The sequence below is a fragment of the Neolamprologus multifasciatus genome, chromosome 14, assembly GCF_963576455.1.
Source record: "Neolamprologus multifasciatus chromosome 14, fNeoMul1.2, whole genome shotgun sequence".
Taxonomy (NCBI): domain Eukaryota; kingdom Metazoa; phylum Chordata; class Actinopteri; order Cichliformes; family Cichlidae; genus Neolamprologus; species Neolamprologus multifasciatus.
In genome coordinates, this window is record NC_140452.1 from 7,013,370 (window position 1) to 7,023,514 (window position 10,145).

General features: G+C 41.9%; 1 protein-coding gene across 1 annotated transcript; it reads left to right on the forward strand.

Moving 5' to 3' along the window:
- Window positions 1-819: 819 nt before the first annotated feature.
- Window positions 820-3,956, forward strand: LOC146503400 (extracellular calcium-sensing receptor-like). The gene is made up of 6 exons (XM_085183790.1): window positions 820-908; window positions 1,052-1,337; window positions 1,448-2,020; window positions 2,376-2,498; window positions 2,719-2,842; window positions 3,058-3,956. Exons 1-6 carry the CDS (start codon window positions 820-822, stop codon window positions 3,954-3,956), a joined length of 2,094 nt encoding a protein of 697 aa, XP_085039916.1.
- The last annotated feature ends 6,189 nt before the right edge of the window (window positions 3,957-10,145 follow it).

The window sequence follows — 10,145 nt, forward strand, 5'->3', positions numbered from 1 at the left end:
TATGATGAATAAGCCCATCTAAAGAAAAAAAGAACCTTTTTGCTTCGCTGTTTTGCCTGTCCAGTTGCTATTGCTATTATTATTACATATATCTATTGAAATCGTTTATCGCTGCCCTTAAGATCTGTTATGAGACAAGGAATTGGCACAAAGGTATAGATTACACAAAACTGTAATTTAATAATAATGCTGCCAATGAATCACGACAGATTTTTTTCATGCAGTATAGACACACACACACACACACACACACACACATATTTATGTAGATAGATAGATAGATTTGTGTACAAAAACAAAAATGTAATGCAATTTAACTTTTAAAAAGCAAAATCAAAAAGAATAACTCATCATTTAAAGCTAGATTAATCTACTTATAGGGGCAATAATTGTATTTACCCTGTCTGTGAAAAACTGAAAAACTGAAAGACTATGGATAACTTCTACATTATCTAGCTAAAGAGTTTTGTAAAGTCCCTTTCAAATTTCTTTATGATTAATGTGCATTGCAAAAGTAGTTTTAAACACTTTTCGATACACGATAGTTTACTGACATTTAACAATACGTGTAGAGCATTAATTTCCTGATTCCAAGTTTGGCAATCTAAGATCACTGAGCCCTTTGGGAAATTATAGCACATTGACTACATGTAATACTGTTGTTATAAGAACTGTGCTCTCATGCCTATATGGCAATGCAGTGCAAACATGCAGAGAGGTATCCACCTATTTCTGTGTGTTCTCAGCACGAACACAGTATCTGGCTGTAAATTGTTAGGCAGGTTTGATATGCTTAGTTTGTTTAAGGAAGGTGACATAATGATCGGAGGAATCTTCCCAGTTTTCAACAAAGAGATACTCAGCACTTATACATTTGACAAGGAGCCACCTAAAGTGCAGTGTGACGGGTATGATTTACCACAACTGGCTTTTTCATTTGTCATGCATGTATGATTATTTGTGTTTTAATTCTTGACATTGTGCTTTATATACATGTGAAGCAATAGCTGGGTTACTTTATGACTTGTATCAATCACTAACATGTCTTTAGGTTTGACCTGCGAATTTATCGATGGACACAGGCAATGTTATTTGCCATTGAAGAAATCAACAATGATCCTGCTCTGCTTCCAAACATATCTCTTGGCTATAGGATACTTAACTCATGCTCATCTCCTACAAATGCTTTACGTGCTGCTCTAACGCTGACTAGTAGAACAGAGGAGGCAAAGGCGACTTCTCATTGCCCTCCAGCTATATCTGCCCTCATAGCAGAGTCTGGATCATCTCAGTCAATAGCTGTGGCTGGAATTCTTGGACCATTTCATATGCCAATAGTAAGAGATAAAGTTGTATGATTTATGATGCTAAGTGATATTTGATGTTTTGGCATTGTATGATGTATTGTTGCATGCACACTGGTTCAGTGTTCTATTCTCTTTTATAGATCAGCTACTCCTCAACGTGTGCTTGTCTGAGTGACAGAACTAAATATCCTACATTTTTTAGAACAATCACCAGCGACTATTTCCAGGCAAAAGCTTTGGCTGCACTGGTCAAACATTTTGGATGGCAGTGGATTGGAGCCATACAGGCAGACAATGATTATGGACGTAATGGAATTCTTGCCTTTAAGGAGGAGGTTGAAAAGTTTGGGGTTTGTGTTGCTTTTGTTGCATCAGTTCTACGCACGTACACAAGAGATAAATTTCTAGAAGTGGTGGAAATAATAAAACAGTCATCTGTCAAAGTAATTTTGGCTTTTTCTTCTGAGGGTGACTTTTATCCTTTGATGCAAGAGATTGTGAACCAGAACATTACAGGAATTCAGTGGATTTCTTGTGTGGCCTGGATAAAAGCACCTCGACCATCCACGCCTGAAATGTATAGATCCTTTGGCGGAACAGTGGGATTTGCAATGCAGAAGATGGCTATTCCTAAACTTAAACACTTTCTTACAATTATTAGTCCTTATACAGATCCGCATGCACCTTTCGTGAAGGATTTCTGGGAGATTATGGTGGGCTGCACACCTGTTTTGCCAGGGGTACATGCAGCTACTGAGGACACAACCAAAAGATGTACAGGCAATGAAACATTAATGAATTCCGAGCATGCTTTCTTCAATGTCACAGAGCTCAGAGTGACCTATAATGTCTATAAAGCGGTTTATGCTATTGCACATGCTCTGCATCAGCTGGTATTCTGCCAAACAGTTGGAGCACAAACAGTAAAGCGATGTTTAAACCTGTCAGAAATAAAGCCCAAGGAGGTGAGAAATTGTTTAACTGAAAGTTACAATCGTTCAAATAGTCTGAACAAAACCAATAATTTAATGTTTATACATACCTAATACATAATCCTTTGCTTTCTAGGTCAGTAAAAATTTACAAAAGGTGAATTTCACAAATCAGTTTGGGGATGAGGTGTTTTTTGATGAGAATGGCGATCCTCCTGCTTCTTATGATGCTATTAACTGGCAGTTGATAAATGGAAAAGTGCAACATGTGAAACTTGGTCATTTGACATTTGCTGCAAATGGTGATTACAAGCTCAGCATCGAGGAGGAAAAGATAGTGTGGAGGACAGGAAAAACAGTAATCATGATGTCTCTCTATTTTTACATGCAGTACACTTTTAGTATCTCATCCTTTACTATCCTCTTGTTAACACATAATCATTTACCTCTACAATACTTAAATATTTCTTTTGTCACAGGTCCCCACATCAGTGTGTTCTAATGTTTGCCCAGTTGGAACCAGAAAAGCTCAAATTCAGGGAAAACCTATATGTTGTTTTGACTGTGTACCCTGTGCTGATGGAACTATAGCCAACTCAACAGGTAGACAAAAACATATCAAGAGTGTATATCCCATAAACGTTGAACGTGTACATTATAACATGACATGTTTAGTGACTACATATAACTAATATTTAAAATATTAATGTCTTCCTTGCATCATATGCTTTTTTAAAGTAAATTTTTAATTTATTATTATCCCAAATGTACATCTAGATACACCACTGACCCTTTCTGTTTATCCTCAACAGGTGCAGCAGACTGCACACCTTGTCCAAAGGAATACTGGTCCAATGAGAGAAAAGATGATTGCATTCCTAGAACAATTGAGTTTCTGAAATATCATGAGCCTATGGGAATAGCTCTAACATTTGTATCCCTGTTAGGGGCCTCTCTCTCCCTTGCCACAATGGTGGTTTTTATCAACTACAGAGAAACTCCTGTGATAAAAGCCAGCAACGTTGAGCTGAGCTCTTTCTTATTGTTTTCTCTTTTTCTGTGTTTTCTCTGTCCTCTCACTTTTCTTGGTCAACCAACAGTCTGGACATGCATGCTGCGCCACACCACTTTTGGTGTGACATTTGCCCTTTGCATTTCCTGTGTCTTGGGAAAAACCATTGTTGTTGTCACAGCCTTCAAAGCCACATTTCCTGGCAAGAACATTGCTGGAAAGTTTGGTCATGCACAACAAAGACTCATCATTTGCTCCTGCACTTTGAGTCAAGTGGTAATATGCACATTATGGCTGACTTTAAACCCACCTTACCCACATATGTTGTTCACATACAGCAATAGGATGATTGTTCTGGAATGTAAAACAGGATCTCAGGCTGCTTTTTATGCAGTGTTGGGATACATAGGGATCCTTGCGATCATTTGTTTGATCCTGGCATTCATGGCAAGAAAACTTCCTGATAATTTCAATGAAGCCAAATTGATCACATTCAGCCTGCTGATATTCTGTGCTGTGTGGATTACCTTCATCCCAGCATACATCAGTTCTCCTGGAAAGTTCACTGTAGCTGTAGAAATATTTGCAATTTTGTCCTCAGCGTTTGGCTTATTAATTTGTATTTTTGCACCCAAGTGTTACATAATACTTCTTAAGCCAGAAAAAAATACCAAGAAACATGTCATGGGAAAACCTATAAGCTAAAAGTTTAAAAAACATTAATAATTTACATTATGTTGCCATTTTTGTGTTTACATTATTATTATTATTATTATTATTATTATTACATTTATATTACATTAGTAGACATTACGAGTCACTTAAAATTCTGTGACACATTAAATAACAGAGTCTGGGTATATACATATTTAAATGTAATTTTTGACTGATAAAGGATTTATAATTAACATTACAGTAAACTGCAAGATATGTTTTATGCTGCTGAAAGAAATGGATGTGAGTGAGTAGTTATAGACCCACACACAAATGCAACACAATTTAAGATTAAAAAAAAAAAAACAGACTCTTGCCTGCTTATCAGTCTCTAACACCATTACAGGCAAGATGCAGTAAATCCTTTGAAATAAACATGTGTTCCACTCTGTACATTGAGTGCTATTCATAAATGGGAGAGAGATCTTAATAATGAATATACTTAGGAGGATTGGAAAGGAGCCATTAACATAGCTAGATCTACTTTTACTTGCAACCGCTTGCTTGAAACCCAATACAAACTTTTACACCGCCTTTATATAGCTCCTAATGTTTTGCATGAGATTACACCGCATGTATCCCCTTTTTGTATCAAATGTCAAATACAGACTGGTGCCTTTTTCCATTACTTCTGGGAATTTAAACTAATCAAAAGATTTTGAAGTGCCATATCTCAAGAACTCAGCAATATTTTTAAGAATCGGATCTAAAGGGACCGTGGATTTTTTATGCTTGGTTTACCTTCAAAAGAATCAGCATTAACTTATTTGCAGCATAAACTAGATGATAAACTATTGTTGCTGGCCTGGAAATGTATTCTTATTAACTGGGTTAAGGATAACCCTCCCACTGTTACTTTCTGGTACAGGGAATTGTTAAGAGTTATTCCTCATGAAAGAGTTGCTGCCATCTTAGGAGGAAATGAGGATTTGTTACTCAATGTTTAGTCTCCTTTGCTTACCTACTTCCCAGATGATTTGTCTCAACTGTTGAGAGGGGCCGGTTGTCTTTTGGGTGTCTCTAGGTAATTAGGAAGTGAGCACAAAGGATGGGAGTTCACTTTGTATCTTCTTTTTTAACCAGCAAAATAAGAACAATATTTTGTGTGTACATAAACACCTTCCTCTGCCTTTCCCAATAAATGAACAAAACTGGAGTAAACTTTCCCTTCTACCACGTTCTCTTAGCTCCATTTGAAAGGCAAAACAGGCCTTGAGACAACTGCTGTTTGGCATTATATTTGCATTTATATGTAATGTAGTGGGCCATTTCTGGAAATGATATAGTGCTTTGTACCATCTAGATTTAATACTAAAGTGACCTATATGGTAAATGGTAAATAATAAACAAAATTGTAAACAATTTATTAACACAAATTGTTTTGTGTTAATAATTTCTTTAAATAAATGCCATAATAATTTTAAATAAAATCATCTGAAATTTTCATGTTGTGGAGGTAATGATGTATGTAAGGATGACGCAAACCTAATGCAGGTGTGCTGTTCCTCCAAGCTGTTGGCCACCAGGATATTATCTCGATTTACAAAAACAAAGGAGAGCCCGCGCAATACCTAGTTAGTCAAACGCTGGAAGGTTTGGGCTGCACCCCTCAGGCCGAAGGGCATGTGCAAAAACCTGAAAAGGCTGAAATGAATTATTATGGTGGTTTTGGGGACATCCTCAGCACGCACAGGAACCTGGTGATACCCCTGTACTAAATCAATTTTAGAAAAAATTGATGAAAAAAGTCCCCGCGAGACGAGCCAAAAAAATTCTCAATGTGCGGAATGGAATAACAATTGCTTTCTGTGACATTATTTAGATGGCAAAAATTCCTACAAGGCCTGCACTGACCGTCAGATTTGGGTGCCACGTCTAATGGGGAAGTCCAGGGACTATTTGAACACTGCACAGTGCCCAGGCGCGGTATAGTTGCATACTCCTCCTGAGCAACAGACAGTTTAGCAGGGTCAAGGCAGGGTGTGCGCACACAAACACTGGGGGCCGACCGGAGTGATAATGTCCACCCCGTGCTTCATCACAGTGTTTGAGAAAGTAGGGACAGTTAGTGAGGGAAACTCAGAAAGCAAACATTAAAATACGTTTCCCGAAGTTACAAAATTAGCACGCACCAAGGCCTCGGCACCCCGAGTAAAACAGGGTTGTGAAGAAAATGACAGCATTGAGAGAGCTGGCAGCTGTTGAAAGAAGAGGAATCATCCATCATATGTTCCTAGCAAGGACAGCATGCTCTCCATGAGCTCAAGAGCAGTACATTCACCCTGGCCCGAGAGAGAGGGAGTTTTTAGGACCATTTCACGTTGGAAAGGGAGAAGCGCCGCAGAAGCAGCGCCTTGAGATCAGTGTATGAGATCACATGATGGTATTTTGTGTCATCAGATGAAATGCCACGAAGAGCAAACTGAACTTCAATGCACATGAGGGGGCATCATGAAGGCAAAAATCCGGTAGTTTAAAAGCTACAGCAAACTCAGCTATAGGTGGAGGTGGAAGTCCGGCAGCCACTGACGCTTCCAGGCAGGAGCTGGCTTCCTCTTTGCACCTTAGCATGTTCGGCTCAGGGGTCACCAATGTGGAGGTATGTAAGGACGACACGAAAGATCCCAACATTTTAATCCAACTTTATTCTCGGAAAATATTGTGAAGGCTATAACTCTATTAGGAAGTCACCTTTTTAAATTGATACCGTAGCTGCATTTACTAAAAATCTTGGAAGAGTTTGAATCCTGGTGACATTTACCTCAAGGTCATTGAGGTCAGTTTGCCTGACATTTGGACTTACCGTATTTTTGGGACCATAAGGTGCACAGGATTATAAGGCACTACTTCCGGCGCCCCCCCGTGTGTGACAGTCTGTTACAGAACCTCTGCTCATTCTGAGTTTCTTTCTTTCTCATCTTTTTTTCTCGGAATTTTTATAACTAAAGTATTAGCAATTAGACTCTGCAATCACCGTTTTGTGCTAGTCTTGGTCGTTTTTCTTGTTTTTTTTTTTACTATTTTCACCTGTGTTTGGGGACCCACTGCAGGTATCCTTTGTTTACAGTAGGGATCAGCTGTTAGCGCTGCGTCCCACAGCAGTACTGCCGGCAGACAGACTTGACATTCCCAGCGAGCCGAGGAAGAAAAGACGGGGGTGTCGTGCTGTGAGGGAGCGCCGTCACCTGAGAAGGAGATGTTATAGACCCTCTGTCCCTTCTGTAATCATCGGAAACGTAAGATCTTTGCCCATTAAGATGGATGACCTCACGTCGCTAACCTGGTCACAGAGGTATTGTATTCAAATGGTTTCTCTCACCCCAACCGGTCGCAGCAGATGGCCGCCCCTCCCTGAGCCTGGTTCTGCCGGAGGTTTCTTCCTGTTAAAAGGGAGTTTTTCCTTCCCACTGTCGCCAAAGTGCTTGCTCATAGGGGGTCATATGATTGTTGGGCTTTTCTCTGTATCTATGAAGCGCCTTGAGGCGACATTTGTTGTGATTTGGCGCTATATAAATAAAATTGAATTGAATTGAATTGAGAGGGAGTATCAGCAATGTAGCATTATGATGCTAACAGAGTCCAGGCTAACACCGCTAACTCCGGACACGAGCGTGACGCTATCGGGATGGCAGTGTTTGTGAATGACAGATGGTGTAACCCTGGGCACATCACTGTGAAAGAAGAACTGTGCAACAGAGACATTGAGCTGTTAGCCGTTAGCATGTGTGTGTACTACCTCCCCAGGGAATTCTCACATGTTATTGCGATAACGGCGTATGTCCCCCCTTCGGCCAACATAGATACAGCCTGTGACCCTCTCCACTCTGTGGTCAGCAGACTGCAAATGCAATCTCCAAGAGCCCTTCTTTTAATATCAGGGGACTTTAATCATGTCTCACTGGACTCCACGCTGCCCACCCAGTATGTGACATGCCCAACCAGAGACAATAAAACACTGGACTTACTGTATGCCAGTGCTGAAGAGGCATACAGTTCATCACCTCTACTTCCCCTGGGCAGATCTGATCACAGCCTGGTGCACCTTGTCCATGTCTATGAGCCCTTAGTGCGCAGGGAGCCACCAGCCACCCACACAGTGCAGAGATGGTCGGAGGAGAGCGAGGAGGCTCTTAAGGATTGTTTTGAGTCTACTGTGTGGGAGGTGATCTGTGACGACCACGGAGAGGACATCGACAGCCTTGTGACATGCATTACGGACTATATTAACTTCTGTGTGGATAATACCATACCTACCAGGACTGTGCAGTGTTTCTCTAACAACAAATCATGGATTAACGCAGAAATTAAAGCCGTCCTCAAGCAGAAGAGGAAGGCCTTCAAATCCGGAGACAAAGAGGAGTTGAAAAGGGTGCAGAGAGAGCTGAGAGCTGCCTGTAGCATAAGGAATGGGAAGGATAGCTACAGGCAGAAGATGGAGAACCAGCTTCAGCAAAACAACGTTGGCAAAATCTGGAGAGGCCTCAGAACCATCTCGGGCCACAAACATCAGAACTCTCTGCCTGGGAGGGATGTGAGGTGGGCAAATGAAATGAATCATTTCTTCAACAGATTTGATTCATCCATGAGGCAGTCTTCAACATCGGCTGAAGACTCACCCACACCCACTGCTGCTGTTTCACTTCTGACACCTCAGACACTTCACACCCCCTCTACTCACCCTGCTCACTCCTCCCCACCCCCAACAACAGCATCCAATACACACTCAACACAAGGCTACAGCCTGTCTCTCTCAACCACACAGGTGTGGAGGGAACTGAGGAGGATTAAAGGCAAGAAGGCAGCGGGTCCAGATGGCATCAGCTCAAGGGTTGTCAGCTCCTGCGCAGACCAAGTGTGTGGAGTGATGGAGCACATCTTCAATCTGAGCCTGAGGCTGGGGAGAGTCCCACAGCTCTGGAAAACCTCCTGTGTTGTACCAGGGCCAAAGACTTCACGCCCCAAGGACCTCAACAGCTATAGGCCGGTGGCTCTGACATCCCACCTGATGAAGACCCTGGAGCGGCTGGTCCTGGCTCAGCTTTGGCGCCTGGTGAGCTCATCACTGGACCCACTTCAGTTTGCCTACCAGCCTGGCATCGGAGCAGATGATGGCGTCATTCACCTTCTACATTGTTCTCCCTCTCACCTGGAGACCGCTGGGAGCACTGTGAGAATCATGTTCTTTGATTTCTCCAGTGCCTTCAACACCATTCTGCCCACGGTTCTGAAGGACAAGCTGGAAAACACAGGAGTGGACCACCACCTCACTACCTGGATTTTGGACTACCTCACCGACCGACCACAATATGTGAGAACTCAGGGCTCTGTGTCGGACAGGGTCGTCTGCAGTACGGGGCCCCCACAGGGAACGGTTCTAGCTCCGTTCCTCTTCAACATCTACACTGCAGACTTCTCCCACAACTCCACCCAGTGCTTCCTGCAGAAGTTCTCTGATGACTCTGCAATAGTCGGCCTCATAACTGATGGGGACAAGGAGTACAGAGAACTGACCCAAGGCTTTGTGGACGGGTGCCAGCAGAACTACCTCCAGATCAACACTAATAAAACCAAGGAGCTGGTACCTGCTGTGGAGACTCAGGTCTTTTGAAGTTTAGGGCCCAATCCTGAAGACCTTCTATGACTCTGTGGTGGTCTCAGTCATCTTTTATGGTGTGGTCTGCTGGGGTGGCAACATCTCTGCCGGGGACAGGTAGAGACTGAACAGCTCTGTTCTGGGAGGCCCTTTGGACCCAGTGGAGGTGGTGAGTGACAGGAGAATGGTGGCTAAGCTGTCATCCCTGTTGGACATCATCTCCCACCCCATGCAGGAGACTCTGACAGCACTGAGCAGCTCCTTCAGTGGAAGGCTGTGGCACCTACGATGTGGGATGGAGAGATTTCGCAGGTCTTTGCTCCCCACTGTTGTCAGACTTCACAACAAAGACTTCAACTGATCAAACACACACATCCACACATGTGCAATGAGACAAAGTGCAATACTCTTTTTCTAAGTTGTATTTTTTTACTCAGTTATATATAGCGTTTGTATTCTATTTTTATCCTATTGTATGTATTATTTTATTTTATTTTATTGCATATAGTATTTTCTTTTATTCTATTCTATTCTGTACAGTTGTGTACAGTATCTTATTCTTATTCTGTATTCGAGCGTTCTCTAAT

Coding starts and splice junctions, on each gene's coding strand:
- LOC146503400 (XM_085183790.1), top strand. CDS start 820: ATGATCGGAGGAATCTTCCCAGTTTTCAACAAAGAGATACTCAGCACT. Junction 2,499..2,718: donor GGCAGTTGATAAATGGAAAA/GTGCAACATGTG, acceptor CTTTTGTCACAG/GTCCCCACATCAGTGTGTTC. Junction 2,843..3,057: donor AACTATAGCCAACTCAACAG/GTAGACAAAAAC, acceptor CAACAGGTGCAG/CAGACTGCACACCTTGTCCA.